The sequence below is a fragment of the Malurus melanocephalus genome, unplaced genomic scaffold (assembly GCF_030028575.1).
Source record: "Malurus melanocephalus ecotype Western Australia unplaced genomic scaffold, MMel_1.1 scaffold_681, whole genome shotgun sequence".
Lineage (NCBI taxonomy): Eukaryota > Metazoa > Chordata > Aves > Passeriformes > Maluridae > Malurus > Malurus melanocephalus.
The window spans coordinates 35,332-50,424 of NW_026623913.1; the positions used below are offsets into that span (position 1 = coordinate 35,332).

The window sequence follows — 15,093 nt, forward strand, 5'->3', positions numbered from 1 at the left end:
ACCACCCCCGCCACGAAGCAAWGCTGGATAGAACGGGATAAAAGAAGGAAAACAGCCCCCAAACGGGGGAGGGGGCGCGGGGTGTGTGTCCCTCCCCAGGCCCCGCCGCTTTGTCCTCGCGGCCCCGCGGGGCCGCCAACACCGCGGGGGGGTGGGGGGGAGGGCGGCTTTAACCTCCCCTGCACCGCCCCGCAAGCCCGAAGGGGGATTATTTTTTGGGGAGGTGTTGAGGGGGTGCAGAGGGGGTGTTTTGGGGGGGAAGGGGTGCGCTTACCTCGCCGCTGCCCCCGCACTGCCCCCGCAGCCCCCGCCGGCCCCGCACGGCGCCGGCCCTCAGGAGGAAGCCATCTTGTCTCCCTCTCCTCCGCTCTCCCTCACCGCCGCCCCGCTGCAACCGAGGGGGGGAATGAGCGCCGCATCCCTGCTCCCCCTCTTCTCCTCCTCCTCCTCTTCTTCCCTTCTTCCCTCCTTCCTCCTCCTCCTCCTCCTCTTCCTTCTTCTTCTTCCTCCTCCTCCTTTTTCCCCCCACGCGCAACCCCCCCCCCCGTCCCCACGCAGTGGCACCGCCCGCCCGTTCCCTGCGCTGCGCAGGAGCGGGGACATGAGGGGGACACGGGGGGGGATGCGGACACGGACTCGGCGCGGAGGGGACACGGACACGCGACCCCACACCCCCCAAAAATGGATAACAGCACCCCCAAACCACGGTCATTGTGTGATTGTCTCCCCGGGAAACTGAGGCACCAGCCCACGTGGGGAGTGGGAGCAGKCACAGGAGCCCCAAGAGCAGCCAAGGGGAGCGCGGACATGGGCGGGGTGGCGTGGGGTACACGGAGGAAGACACTGGAGGGGACACGGGGACACCGGGGGGATATGGGGAGGAACAGAGGACACAGGAGAGAGGGCACTGGGGGAGACTGGAGAAGGAAAGGAGGGGACAGCCGTGACACAGGGAGGGACACAAGGTGACACACAAGGGGGACATGAACACAGACATGACCCCACAGCCCTCAAAATGGGGTAACAGGACCCCCAAGCCCTGGTCACTGTTTGATTGTCCCCCTGGGAAACTGAGGCATCAGCCCACACGGGGRGGTGGGAGCCACAGGCCCCCTGAGAACAGCCAGGGAGAGCCCCAAAAACGCTCTTTACACCCTATCCCTCCAATATTTTCCTGCCATTAAACCCCTGGCAACCTTGTTAATTTTTGTACATTAATTTGGTTGGGTTAATTTGGGAACATTGATCATTTGGAGCCCTCATCAAATTGGGGACATCATTAATTTTGGGGACATCACTAATTTGGGTTCCTAATTMATTTGGGGACATCAAACCTTTGAAACATTTAAATCTGCCTCTAAAAACATGCATGTTGTCTGGTTGCACCTTTTTCCCCGAAATCCAGGCCCTGGTGAAGAAAGGGGGGAATGCAGGTGTTTTCCCATGGGAAAAACAGTGGAAATTGGACRGTGAAAGGATTAAGGTGGGGCTGGATCCTTGAAAAAGTCCTGATGGAATTCAGTTCCAGCTTTGCCCACCCCTGCTGGAGGTGGCCCGTCTSCCTACAATGTACAGAAGTATTTTGGGGGAAATGGAGAGAGAGAAGGAAAAAGGGGAGCAGAAATGCAAATTACCCCAAAAACTTCCCCGTCCAGGTTTGGAAGTGATACTSCTGGAGTGCCTGAAGTTTTCCAAGTCTGTTCTCAGCTAAATCACCAGCAAAACAGCTACAAACTCAAAATTCCCAAACTSTTCCCTGGAAAACTGTTTTCCAGAGGAATTTGTGGCAGAAGGACTTATCTGAGGAGCCCATTAAATGTCCAGTGGCTTGGATAAATCGGATCCTGAGTGCAGGTGGAAGCGCAAGCACAGACCTGACATCTCCTTCCCTGCAGTATTCTCTGGAGCTCATCTCTTCCCAAAAAGGCCACACATAAGCCAAGAGCCCACTGGGATCCGACCTTTGCTCTGAGCAACCTGACTCCCATGGGAATAAATAGGATAAAGTGGAGCCAGGAACTGGTTTTCCCCAAATTTCCAGCCTCACATGGCGGTGCTCYGGGTTGCAAACCCCCTTTGCCTAGCCCAGCTTGGCTCTGCTGGGCAAAAATTCTCTGTAAAAAGCACAACAGGGATTTAATTCTGACAGATGCCTCTTTCCTCCCATCCTCCTCCTCTGCTCCAGCATTCGCCAGCATCCATCAGATTTGATCCCAAGTCCTTTTAGCTGTTCACATCACAGCCAAGACTGGGAATATTTTCATTAGAGGCATGGAGACGGTGAGAATCCCTTTGGATTATCTGGGGGCAGTCCCTGACAGGTGGGTGATGTCCTGCAGGTGACAGTGGGATGTGCTGAATGAAAATGAGCCAAACTCCAGACGGTCCTGCATCCCATCCATCACCCTGATGCTTTTTTKGGGGGATGCCAGACATGTTTTGGGGCAATTTTACACTGGGGAAAAAAAAATCCCACCTCAACCCTCCAGGAAAAGTCCCCAAGATGGACAAATTCAGTCACTTTTATTAGTAATGCTTTAAATGAGATTATCCCTAATCTCCAACACTTGGCCCCGAGACAGACTGCCAAATTCAGTTAGGGGCTCTCAATTCCAAATGCCAGGAATGCACCAGGGACATGCCAGGAACACCTCGAGCTGCACCACATCCCATCACCACCACCCAACAAAGGGGTTTTAGGGGCTTTGTGTGACCATTCCTGCTGGGAATGGAGTTTTCTGTGGGATTTATTTCGGGTTTGTCCCCAAAGCTGAGGGAGATGGTTGGAGCATCCTTCCCTCTGGCAGCCAGGGTGGTTTGGGTGGACGCTGGTGGCTCCCAGCACAGAGTGAGGTTGTGCTGGGTGTTCCACAGTAACAAGCAGGTTCCCCAAGACCCAGTTGATTAGTTATGCAAATGGAAAAGACATCCAGAGCTGGGAGGGCAGGAGAGAGTCTGACAAAGCGCTATGATGGGGAGCGGAGCCAAACCTTGACATCTGGTATCTTCCCTCCTCCTCCTCCTCCTCCTCCTCCTCCTTTCCCAAGCCCTCAGGGATGGGGACATATCGCCAAGAAATCAACTCCCAAGGGAGACTGCAGGAGCACAACTCCAGCAATGGAGGTGCAATGGCAGACACCAGCTTTCCTGGGCCTGGYTGAGCCAGAGAAACTTGTGGAACTGGTGCTGGGAAGAGGCTGTCTGCCCAACTGGCTCTGTCTGCCAAACCACCCCAGGAAAGACGCTGGGACGTGGGAATTGTGGCACACCCTTCTCTCAGCCACCAGCACCACCAGGGCCAGCCTGGAGCGGGTTCCTGGGGGATCCCACTGCTGCTGCCCCTGGCTCTGGCAGCATCCTTATAAATCATCTTTTTCACCATATCCTCCCTGGAAAAGTGCCAGGGACAAATCCTCACCATCAGTTTTAACCAGCATTTTGCCAAGGGCAAAGTCCTTCCCTTGCCTCACTGTATGCCAAGTGCTGGCTGAGCCACGTGTCCCAATATCCCCAGCACCCCATCCCACCCTCCCACCAGCCATTCCAAGGGAAAGACCTGCCAGATACAACTCAGAGGCTCAGGACAGCTGCTCACCTCTGAATACCACAAAAAAACCCAAAGCAGTAGCAAATTTGGGGCAGAGTGGAACACCAAAAATCAACCCCAAGTAGATATTTATCCCTCCCACAATGGAGACCTCCCCAGCTGGAGTACACCCCTCTTTTGCCTGTCTCTTGCGTGGGCATGACAGGCACAAGGCGAGAGATCCTGGTTACAACCACCCCAGCCGGTAAAACCAGAAGTGCTGAAGGGAGGCGTTAGAATTTTTGGTGGAGAAAGTGCCACAACTTGTTAACTCCAAGATGCTCCCCCTGGGCATGTCTCTATCTTCCCCTTCTTTGCCACCCCTTTATTTTTGGGGAACTCCCCCCCGACAGCACCCGGGTGGGTTCTGTGAGCGTTTTGCTCTTTCTGGCCAAGAAATTCCAAGGAGTTCAGTTTCAAGGTGGATTTTGTTCCAAAGTCCTGCTCCCACCCATTGTACGGTGGTGTTTTGGGGACGCTCCAGGGATGAACTGAAATTTTGTGGAGGTTTAAGGCAACAAAGTAACCTTTCAGGCAGCAGAAAGTCCCATTTCCCACGGAAATACCCTTAAAAAAATAAACCCATCCACCAACCAAGAAGGGGCTTTCCCTGCCCACTCCGATGATCCCCCCCCTCCAAGTCACGGTGACTTTACAACCGCCGCAAAGGGGCCACAAATCAGCCCGAAAAGGTGAAGGTATGGGGAGGAGGGGAATGGATGGGTTTGGGGGAGCTGGGGGTCACTCACCTCGTGCCTATCCATCTCCATCCCGGGATCAGCCTTAGATTTCTGGGCTCCCACCCGCCGGGGGGGAAGCGGCGGCTGGCCCGGGCTGCTGGGTGTCCATCGACAGGGACATCCCGCAGTCACCGTGTCCCCCGCCCTGGGGACACCGGCGAGTTCTGTGGGGACAGAACCGAAGGAAGCCGCGAGTCACCCCGACTTTTAATTTCCACGCTGATTCCAGCCCGGGGGCGGCCCCGCTGACTCCCCACCCCTCCTGCCCCMAAACTGCCCCCAAAACGGGGTGCTGCCTCCCCGCTTCTAATCCCACCCTTATTTTTCCAACTCCGTTTTCCTTTTCGCTTTTCCCACTCAAAACCGCGCATCTTAGCACAACTTCATAACTTCAGCCACGCACCGGCAACTTTAGACCTCCCCTCCTCCCCAAATTTAGATATAAAGAGCGTTACCGGAAAAAAAGGGGTACGGCCCCCCTTGGGAACGGGGGCTAGGGGGGCTCGCCCCGGTGCTGAGCGCACGCCCGGCGGCGGGGGATGGTGGGGTCGGCAAAGAGGGGTTGGCAGGCGGCTCTGGATGTCCCCGGCACCCCGAGGGGACTCGCGGCGGAGCTGCCGCACGTTGTTGCTGCCGCTCCTGCTCTGCTGCTTCCTTTGTTCTGCAGAGCCCGCTCGGGGGGACCCGCCGGGCGGCCGTGGGGCTCCGGGGCAGCGCCCGCAGCCACCCCTCGGCTGCCTTTGCACTCGGGGGGCATCTACAGCCTCGGGGGTTGTGGGGGTGCGCCCCGGAGTTGGTGGACGAGTTTGGGGGAACCGGGGAGAAGGGGGAATGTACGTTGGGGAGGGGGTTGTGGGGGTGTTTGTTGTAGGGTTGTTGTTGTTAGGGTCACTGAGTGTAGGGGCACGCTGGGTTGTTATTTTGGGGTTTTGTAGTTGGCAGTGCACTGGGTTATTATTGTAGGGTCACTAGATGTTGGGGTGCACCAGGTTCTTTTCATAGGATTGTCAGAGGGATTGCACTACCGTGTTGGTTTTTTTCTTTCTTTTTATAGGATCTTCAGCTGTGACTCCTCTGTGGCTTTTTTAGGATGATTAGTGGCRTCTTGTGCAGGTCTTGCTTTGTGTTATTGGAGGGTCGCTGGAGAAAACTCCAGGGGGTGGCAGCCTGGCTCCTGTGCTCCCCTCTCCATATCCTACCCCACAACCCCTTCCCTTCCCCCCAGCCCCCCAAATCCCCCCACCACAAGCCCCAGCCCCCCATCACAGTAACCCCCTGCTTCCTCTGGGGCAGGTCCCCCCCCACTCTGTTTATGCAGGGTCTCACATCCCCTAAGCCCCCCAAAGGCCAAGCACCATTTCCCCCCTCCTTTCGGTGTCCACCTAAAGATCCAATTCCTCCCCCAGCAATCCCTCCCAGCAGGTGCCAAATGCCCTTGGTTTTCTCCCAAATCCAGCCCAGCCTGACCCACGCCTGGGAAAGCCCCAGGGCACTGTTTTTCCCCCCATCACAACACCTCAAAATTGGGGAATAATGTCCTGTCATTTCCTCTGYAGAGCCACCCCCACTCTCCATTTCTCCTGGTTCAAGACAAAGAGGAGCTCGACAATTATATCTTTTTAATTTAAGGGAAAAAAATTAGATACAAAATAAAAAAAATGTGGGAGTTAAGTGTAACTTAAACACAGAGCTTTTCCATTGGATTCAACTAGCAYATTAAATCCTAGGGAGCATCCCCAGCTGTGGGTCCCTAATGATGGGGAGGCCGTCAGTTATGACCTGGTCACCAGAGCAAGGGGAGTCCCCCTCCCCCCCAAAACTCATCACACGATTGCACCTCCGAGGATCCACCTCTAAACCGTTCCAGCAGCAACACAAATCCACCCCTCACCCAGGACAAACAGGCTGGGGATCAGGACTTGTCCCTTGTCCTTGGGATCAGAATCTTCAGGCAGATGATGCCCCTGCCCCTGCTCCAAGAGGGYTGGGATGTGACAGCAAAGTGTCAGTGCTCAGAGATGTCACAAAGGCCTCCACCTGCAGGGAGAATCTGACTCAGGGTATGGCCCTGGGAKGGTGCAGGAATGGCACTGGGATGGCTGAGGTTTAAAGCATCTCAGACCCACGATGTGGAAGTTATTTTTTCCACGGAAAACTGAAGCAGAGGTGGAGGCTCAGAGCCAGCATGGCTCTGATGGCACTCCCAGCACCAGGAAGCCACCCCACCTGTGCCACCCCACCTGTGCCATGAGGACGCCCTGCATTGCCACGTCRTGCTCGAAGTCCTTGTCCACATCCAGCACCAGGACAGGAGCATGCTGTGCATCAGCAAAGTGGATCCTGAAGGAGGGAGGGAAGGAGAGGAGCGATTAGACCCCAACCCAAAAATAACAAACCCCCAAATTGGGGGTCACCCCAAAGCTGCAGCCATCCAGGTGCTGGGGATGAACTGTGACTCACTCGGTGATCTTGTCCACCAGCCAGTGCTCATGCTGGGCATGAAGCTGCTGCAGATATCCCAGCTGGATCCCACCCTCTTCGCTCCTCGCCCTCCGCCGCAGCCGCTCCAGACACGTCTGGGGGCATAAYGGGAGAGATGGGAGAACGGGATGCATGGGAACGGGAGATCAGTGGGACAGAAAGAACACGGATATCAGGTAAAGCAGCATCATGGGAGGGACCCCAGAAGATGCTGCAGCCCCCTTTCCCCAAAATCCACTCTAGAATCAGCAAAACTCCYACTGACATTCCCATGGGAAAAGGAACAGGCCCTGCTCCTCCAGGATGGAGACTTATAATTAAAGCCAAACATTTTGGCAATTCCAGATGCCTGCAAGGATCCAAGGGGACCGGGTCGCCTGCTGCATCCAGCACCCACCTGGGGCCTGGCCCGCAGGTAGAGGAAGCCATGGAGGGTGGCGTGGGGCCCCAGGTGCCGCAGCAGGAAGTCGTGCCAATCCTGGTAAATGGCCCATTCCAGAGGCGTCAGGTGCCCAGCCTCAAAGAGGTTCTTGGCAAAGACATACCTGGAAGGGATAGAGAGATGGGACTGGACAGCTGTGACACCCCACATGCAGGTGGCTTCACAACTTTTTTTTTTTTTTTTAGCCTTTTTGCACCAACAAGGAACTGCAGGTGGTTGAGGTGAAAATCCCTAATTTGAGGCACATGCAGTGCAAGACACCGTTCAGCCCTACCCAGTATGGCATCACCCAAATGGCTTCACACCACCACAAGACASGGGTGAGGATCAGGCAGCCCCCAAAATCATTGAAGAACCCCCAAATTACCCAAGAATCCCATTCCTGTAATTAAACATCGCTCTGGGCGTCACTGGGGACGGTGGCTCTGCTCACCCTGGGGGCCCAGTGTCACAATCCAGGTACTGCTGATACTACCTATCCCATCCATTCCCTTCATCCCTCTTTCTCTGCTATTTTTGGGATGCTGGGTACCTGTCACTGAACACAGAACGCTCAAAGACCCTCACGGCAGCGGGAGTCTCAGGAAGCCCCTTGTCTGGTGGTTCCAGCATTGCCTTCAGCCGGCTGATGCAGGAAAAGGTCTGGAAGGTGTAGGACCACCGGGCTGGCTCCTGGTACATCATCTGGAGCAGGTTAGCAGAACCCACAGATGCCTGTGGAGGGAGAGCAGGGGATGAGGGTGTCCCGGTGTGGTGCCGATGGAGCCAGGGTGCAGCCAGAATCGCTGTTACCTGGGCAGTGCTGCCAGCTGGCACCTTGCGCCACTGTGCCACGGGCTCCGTCACCAGGTGCCACTCTGGGAAGGTGGCACCTAGAAGCTTCAGGAAGGTTGATTTCCCCACAGCTGTGAGAGTGGAGGAAGAGCAGGGTGAGCCCAGGTGTTCTTCCCATTAAGGCTCCAGGGAAAGTGGGGTGAGCCTGGGTGTCCYCCAGCTCTGGGCTCTGGGAATGTGGGGTGTTCCAACCCCTCCAAATCCCAGTAACACCGGGTAAGTAACACAGGGTGTCCCCCTGCTCCAAATCTTGGAATCCTGGGGTGATCCTGGATGTGTCTCCATCCCAGCTTTCAGGAATATAGGATGAGCCTGGGTGTCCTCCAGCTCTGGCTACAGGGAACATGAAGAGAGCCTGGGTGTCCCCCACYCCAAATCGTGGGAACATGGGGTAGRCCTGGGTGTCCCCCTTCGTGAGCCTGCATGTCTCCACACACAAGCACCTGGAATGGGAGCCCCCCTGTTCTGGCTCCCAGGAACACGGGGTAAGCTTGAGTCACYCCCACCCTGGCTCCTGGGAATGTGGGGTAAGCCTGGGTGACTCCACTCTGACCCCTGGGGAGCTGGGGTGAGTTTGGGTATCCCCCCATTCCGGCTCATGGGAATGTTGGGTGAGCCTGGGTGTCCCTCAATCCCAATTCCAGCAACCAGAGACAAGGCTGGGTGTCCTCCCCCATCTCCCAGGAGAGCGGGGTTTTGGGGTGTCCCCTCTAGCAGTGATAATTAATTTCAGACATTAATTAACTCGCACCCGCGATGCTCCAGCCTGCGCCGCCCCCCTCCATCGTGCCCCGAACCCACCGCTCCCGCCCCCGCGCCCGCGCCCCGCCTGCAAGGGCCCGCCGCTCCCTCGGTCCCCGTGTCCCCTCCGGTACCGATATTCCCCTCCAGGGCCAGGCGTAGGGCGACCCCACACCGCCCCATCCCGCCACCGCTTCCGCCTTCCCGCGTCATATGCTAATGACATGGTAATGAGCGGCGCGCGCCACCGCCCCGTGACGTCAACGCGCGGGAAGTGGGCGGGGGGGAAGGCGGGAGGGCGGAAACAGCGGCGGGGGTGCGGAACAGGGGGGCTGAGGGCCAAATGGTAATTCATGCAAAGAATAATCTGTGCACAGCACGTCCAGGCAGTGTGGGGGTTAGGGGAGAGAGGGCAGGGCACAAAAAAGGGGGGTGGGGGCCCCAGGGTGGGKTTGGGGKTMCCAACACGGCGTCAGCRRCATCGAAGTGGGATTTGGGTCACCAGTCCACAGGGTTGGGGTCTCCAACACAGTGTCAAAGACATCAACATAGTGTTGGGGTTCCCAACATGGGGTCAGGGGCACCAATATGGGGTTGGGGATACCAGCATGAGGCCAAGGACATCAACRTGGGGTTGAGGTCACCAAAACAACATTGGGGTCTCCAACATGGGGTTGGGGTCACCAGCTCAGGGTCAGGGGCATCCCCCCAAGGATGGCATCAATATAGGGATGGGGACACCATTGTGATGCTGAGGGTATYAATGGCTGAAGGCATCAGCAAAGGGTCAGGGGCATCAACATGGGATTGAGGCCATCAGCACAGGGCTGGGGTCATCAATATGAGGTCAAGGGCATTGACATGGGGCTGGGGCATCAAGGCACAGTTGAGGTCATCAGCAGAACAACATGGGTACAAACATGAGGTTGGAGCTCCCCCACCCTTTTCCCCATTACCCTCTGTCCCCATGTAGCCCTCCCCACCCCCCACATCTCCCAGGAAAGGTGCAGAGCCTGGAGAAAAGGTTTTTTAATGCACAGTGGGCAGTGGGGAGGAGCAGCAGGATCCGAGGAGGAGAGCGACACCCCAGCCTGGGCATGGGTGGCCACCACGGGATGGGAAGGGGGCTTAGAAGCATTTTCGGTGGACAATGGAAGGTCCGGCCTCGTCGTACTCGGGTTTGCTGATCCACATCTGCTGGAAGGTGGAGAGCGAGGCCAGGATGGAGCCTCCAATCCACACCGAGTACTTCCGCTCTGGCGGGGCAATGATCTGTGGAGACAGGAGCCCTTAGGATGCACCCTCTTATCCCCCCCAAACCCACACCAGGAGAGGATTTGAGGTGTYGGGGGCCACAGTTTGGCCCCCTCCTCCAACACCTACTTTGATCTTCATGGTGCTGGGAGCCAGCGCAGTGATTTCTTTTTGCATGCGGTCAGCGATGCCGGGGTACATGGTGGTGCCACCGGACAGGACGTTGTTGGCGTACAGGTCCTTGCGGATGTCGATGTCACACTTCATGATGGAGTTGTAGGTTGTCTCATGGATCCCAGCGGACTCCATGCCTGAGGTGGGAAGGGGCTGTCAGCTCCCTGACCCTAGCCTGTGCCTCCTCAGGGCTCCTCAAAAGAGTCATGGGGGCACCTATGGGTTTGTCCCACCAAAGTACTTGAGGGAGCCCCAAAATGCCTCTGTGGGGTCCCACGGGAGCTGTTTGCCTGCTGGTAGGGATGGGGCAACCACTCCAGGGAGAATTGGGGGTGGGCTTACCGATGAAGGAGGGTTGGAAGAGGGTCTCAGGGCAGCGGAAGCGCTCGTTGCCGATGGTGATGACCTGCCCATCGGGGAGCTCATAGCTCTTCTCCAGTGAGGAGGAGGAGGCAGCTGTGGCCATCTCGTTCTCAAAGTCGAGGGCCACATAGCAGAGCTTCTCCTTGATGTCRCGCACGATTTCCCGCTCGGCTGCAGGACACAATGGCGGGAGAGGCTCAACCCGGCTCCACTGTGGTGGCACCATGGGGTCCCCATTTCCCCACACTCCCTCCCTGTTCCCATACCAGTGGTGACAAAGGAGTAGCCCCTCTCGGTGAGGATCTTCATGAGGTAGTCRGTGAGGTCACGGCCAGCCAGGTCAAGACGCATGATGGCATGGGGCAGAGCATAGCCCTCGTAGATGGGCACGTTGTGGGTGACACCGTCCCCGGAGTCTAGGACAATGCCTGGGAAAGGGAGGAAGGTGAGAGAGGACCCTCCAAGCTGCCTTGGCCCCTTCCCCAGCACAAATTATCCCCTACTCACCAGTGGTGCGGCCGGAGGCATAGAGGGAGAGCACGGCTTGGATGGCGACGTACATAGCAGGRACATTAAAGGTTTCGAACATGATCTGGGAGGGAAAGGGAGAGGGGCAGTGGGTTAGGGGCAAGCACAGTGGTCCCCAGCCCATGCCATCCTGACCCACAGGGGTTGTGCCTTCTCAGGGTTAAGGCATTGCATAGAAAAACACGGGGATTGTTGCAATGAACAGAAAAATAGGTGGATGGTTGCATTGCACGGACACGTGGGTCAGCGCATGGCAGAGAAGAAGATGGGGATCCCTGAGCTGCACTCACGGGATGTGTGTCAGAGCATGGTGTGGGAAAGCTTGGGTCAAGGGAGAGCGTGGAAACACGAGTCACCACATTGCACAGTCACGTGGGGCTGTGCATGGCATGGAGAACATGTGGTGGGGCAGTGCCTTGTGTGGCAAATCCTGTGGATCCAGGCACTGCYGAGAGTCCTCTGGGGCCACACAGGCAAATGAACCTCCCACTGGGATCTCTGGCCTTATCCAAGCACCAAGCGGCACCCCACCCTGCTCCTCCACCCCACAAAACCCCTAATCCCCCAGCCCTTCCTGCAGTTTTGGAGGGTCCAACCCCATCCCCAGGGGTCCTGCAGTGCCTTACCTGGGTCATCTTCTCCCGGTTGGCCTTGGGATTGAGGGGTGCTTCAGTGAGCAGAGTTGGGTGCTCCTCCGGGGCCACACGCAGCTCGTTGTAGAAGGAGTGGTGCCAGATCTAAGATGGGCAAAGAATTGGGGTCTTACCCCAAACCAAAGCGAGGGCGAGCACCCACTCCCCGTTCCTGGAGGAATCTCACCTTCTCCATGTCATCCCAGTTGGTGATGATGCCGTGCTCAATGGGGTACTTGAGTGTGAGGATACCCCTCTTGCTCTGTGCCTCATCGCCCACGTAGCTGTCCTTCTGCCCCATGCCCACCATGACACCCTAACACCGGCAAGAGGGGCCTCGTTAGCCACATTTTGGTGATTAGAGCAGGGTGGGGACTGCCCTTGGTCCCCTGGGTACCCACCTGGTGCCGGGGCCGCCCCACAATGGAGGGGAAGACAGCACGAGGGGCATCGTCACCCGCAAAGCCGGCCTTGCAGAGGCCTGAGCCGTTGTCGCAGACCAGCGCAGTGGTTTCCTCCTCACACATGGTGGGGCTGGGAGCGCTCGGTGGTCAGGGGGACCTGGGGATAAAGCTGTGGCGAGGGGGGAAAGTGGCGTTAAATGGTGGGTGGAGAACAGGATTTATCCCACACCACTGCGTCCAGCTTTGGGTTGGAAGGGTTGGAGTCCTTGGGGATGGGCAGCCCTGCAAAATCCTCCGTGGGCCATGTCCAGAGATAGTCTGACCCCAGTGCAGCCATGCTGGGAGGGGGGAGATGCTTGTTTCCCATGGGTGCTGCTCCACGCTGATGCTGCTTCTCCATCCTTCTCCAGRCGGTGCCCAAAAGTGGTGCCAAAGCGTCCTGCCCATGCTCCCTAGGGAGCTCCGGTGTTGCCATGCCCTGCTGGTGCTCCCCAAAAGTGGCCAGCGGGGTAGCAGCTGATGCCCTCTCATCCAGTTCTCTCAGCAGCCTCTCGCTGCTCTGTCCTTGCATCCACTCCCAAAAATGGGGGAAAAAATAGCCCTTCCCAGGGGGTGCCCCCTGCACCAGAGGATGCGCTCTGAATCCAGAGGGAARCAGGCAAAACCTTGCAAGAGCCCAAAAAGCAAAAAACCACAAATCACAGGAATTTGTGGAAGAGCACCTGTTCTGGCCTCAGCCCAGCTCTCATCACTTCCATGGAGGCCCCAGCTGTGGGGTTGTGGCAGGGCTGGCACCCTCTCTGTGCCATGCAAACCGAGCTGGGCTGGGGCCACCCCATAAATGCTGGGCCACCCTGAAACCCCCATGGGTGTTTTTCCTTCCTGCTCTCCTCCAAGGAAAAAGGGAAGCAGGGCTGGGCAGGGCAGTACTCACCGCAGAGGCGAGAGCTCCTTTCCTCTGGGACCAAGTCCCGATGTGTCGTGGGTATAAATACCAGTGAGCCCGTGGAACCTCAGAGGCGGATCCTCTCTAAACAAAGACCCTAAATAGGCTCAGTGATGGTGTGTTGGCCATATGGCCATATAAGGTGTTTTATTTCATTAAATTGACCTTGGGCTAGTGGTAGGACCCAGGACAGTTAATTATTGTAGGAAAATGTATGTAGAGATGCTTGGGAGGCGACAGCCCAGTTGTGAGCCCGTTCCTTTTAGGCTCTGCTCTGATAAACAAGTGAGACACAAGTCCTTATAAGCGACAGGCTCAGAAAAAGGAGGTGGAACTAACTCCAGTTCCTGGGTAAAGTGTGGAGAAACCCCACCTGGCTGTAGGTGGATGTTGGGACTCTGTCGTGGGGGACACRCCAGAGCTGGGATGGGAATTTGCCATTGCTGAGACGCTGGAAATGCACGGGGTTGGTGCATCGCCTCCTCCTGGCCTCAGTTCCCCCCACATCCCTGGCATCCAGCACTTCTGAGATGTCTCTCCTTGCGATTTTCTTTCTCCACCCTCATTTTTGGGCTTTTGGTATCCCAAAGCCCCTCATTCCCCAAATCCTGACCTGAGCCAGGACAGGAGTTGTGGGTCCAAATCCCGATCCCCACTGCGGGTACACCCAGCTCTGATCTCTCCTGGGAGGATTTTGGAGGCGGGATGGGCTCAGAGCCCCAAGGGGCAATGTGGGTGCTGTCCCTGAGCCCCCCTGCCCGGACACAGCCTCGGAGGCACCGCCAGCCCTGCAGCGGAGCCTTGGCAGCAGGAGCAGAGCTGCAGAGCCCTCTGGCCCTGGCAGAGGCCAACCAGCAGCTCCCAAACTCCCAGCTGCCTTTTTAAGGACAACGGGCCCTCATCAGGGAGTCTCCCGGAGCACCCGGGGGAGGCAGGAGAGATGCCCTGGAGTCACTCTCCAGAGCTACAGGGGCTCGAGAGAAACTGAGGCACAGAGGGCCCAGGCTGCCTCCTGCTCCCGAGGATCCCAAGCTGGGCCCAGGGCAGGGACATCCTGGCACTGGTGCAGTGACAAGGAACTACAGGGTGCTACCCAAAGGTCCCGTGTCCCCCATGGTTCCAGAGGGAGGGAATGGACTCTGGGCTGTCACCCCACAGGGCAAGACAAGGATAGGGACACAGTGTCCTCCCAACACTCGAATATCCCCCATGGATGACCAGGTCCCAGAGGRAGGGAACAGAACCTGGTCTCTGACTCCCCAGGGCAGGACAGGCACATGGGGTCKCCCAGCACGGGCAGTCTCCCCACAGCTCCAACAACCCCATGGATGGCTCTGCCAGGCTATTCCCTTTCCCTGGGAAACAGCTCACAGGGGCTGGGTATGTCCCCTGGCTGTGCACTTGGTGACCCCCCCAAGCCCCCAGCTCCAGGCTCCTGCTGCCACCTCACATCCCAGCCTGGCTGGGCCCCTGCCAAACATGAGGTCAGCAAGGGGAAAGGCTGCCATATATGACATGCTGAAAAAAAAACCCTTTAAAAGAAATTATCCCCAGACCCAGCAGAGTGGGGGTGGGAATAGGGGATTGATGGAGGCAGCAGCTCCTCCATGTGGAGGGAGCACGGCTGTGCCAGGGGCTGCACAGAGTCGGTGGCASGATCCCATCCCAACCCAAGGCAGGAGGACAAAGTCCCAGAGACACCCTTGACCCCAAGCTGGTGAAAATCATGAAACACCAACCCCAGCCACCCCTCAGCAGCTCCAGGACACATCACTTACTGGGGATAGGTCAGCTCCAGGCTTCCCCCATCCCTGTGGCATCCCTGACCCTCCCAGCCCACGCAGCTTTGGAGCGGGACCGGCGGCAGCGCAGCCCCAAGTGGGAGCCCAAACGCAGCCTAAAAAGGAAAGGTTTGGCCCCTGCAGCCAATCCAGCTGCTGGCGGCCCCGGGATGCTTGCAGGAACGCC

The 15,093-nt window shown here is 57.4% G+C and overlaps 3 protein-coding genes across 7 annotated transcripts in view; all 3 read right to left on the reverse strand.

Annotated features, from left to right (window-relative positions):
• TET3 (tet methylcytosine dioxygenase 3) overlaps positions 1 to 4,972 on the reverse strand; it is a 31,513-nt gene extending 26,541 nt beyond the window's left edge. The window contains exons 1-2 of one of the 2 annotated variants that reach the window (XM_057384056.1): positions 4,782 to 4,972; positions 4,336 to 4,490 (exon numbers count right to left, since the gene is read on the reverse strand). In XM_057384056.1, coding sequence (XP_057240039.1) covers positions 4,336 to 4,356 — 21 coding nt within the window. In that variant the 5' untranslated portion in view covers positions 4,357 to 4,490; positions 4,782 to 4,972. Of the gene's footprint in view, positions 1 to 274; positions 433 to 4,335; positions 4,491 to 4,781 lie in introns of those variants that run through there. The other variant, XM_057384057.1, reaches the window with a different exon arrangement.
• A 958-nt stretch (positions 4,973 to 5,930) lies between these two features.
• DGUOK (deoxyguanosine kinase) lies at positions 5,931 to 9,045 on the reverse strand. 4 transcript variants are annotated; one of them, XM_057384047.1, is made up of 7 exons: positions 8,959 to 9,045; positions 8,042 to 8,154; positions 7,782 to 7,963; positions 7,205 to 7,352; positions 6,787 to 6,902; positions 6,567 to 6,666; positions 5,931 to 6,363 (listed from the first exon to the last, which is right to left on the reverse strand). In XM_057384047.1, the coding sequence occupies exons 1-7, from the start codon at positions 9,035 to 9,037 to the stop codon at positions 6,274 to 6,276; spliced, it is 828 nt and encodes a 275-aa protein (XP_057240030.1). In that variant the 5' UTR covers positions 9,038 to 9,045; the 3' UTR covers positions 5,931 to 6,273. The 4 variants fall into 4 exon arrangements, with proteins under 4 accessions (XP_057240030.1, XP_057240027.1, XP_057240031.1 ...); XM_057384044.1 differs by having other exon boundaries at positions 7,782 to 8,154; XM_057384048.1 differs by lacking the exon at positions 8,042 to 8,154 and having other exon boundaries at positions 8,959 to 9,013.
• Positions 9,046 to 9,842: 797 nt separating this feature from the next.
• On the reverse strand, positions 9,843 to 14,609 carry ACTG2 (actin gamma 2, smooth muscle). The gene is made up of 9 exons (XM_057384053.1): positions 13,114 to 14,609; positions 12,177 to 12,348; positions 11,963 to 12,091; positions 11,770 to 11,880; positions 11,123 to 11,207; positions 10,882 to 11,043; positions 10,595 to 10,786; positions 10,208 to 10,389; positions 9,843 to 10,096 (listed from the first exon to the last, which is right to left on the reverse strand). The coding sequence occupies exons 2-9, from the start codon at positions 12,300 to 12,302 to the stop codon at positions 9,953 to 9,955; spliced, it is 1,131 nt and encodes a 376-aa protein (XP_057240036.1). The 5' UTR covers positions 12,303 to 12,348; positions 13,114 to 14,609; the 3' UTR covers positions 9,843 to 9,952.
• Positions 14,610 to 15,093: the final 484 nt, after the last annotated feature.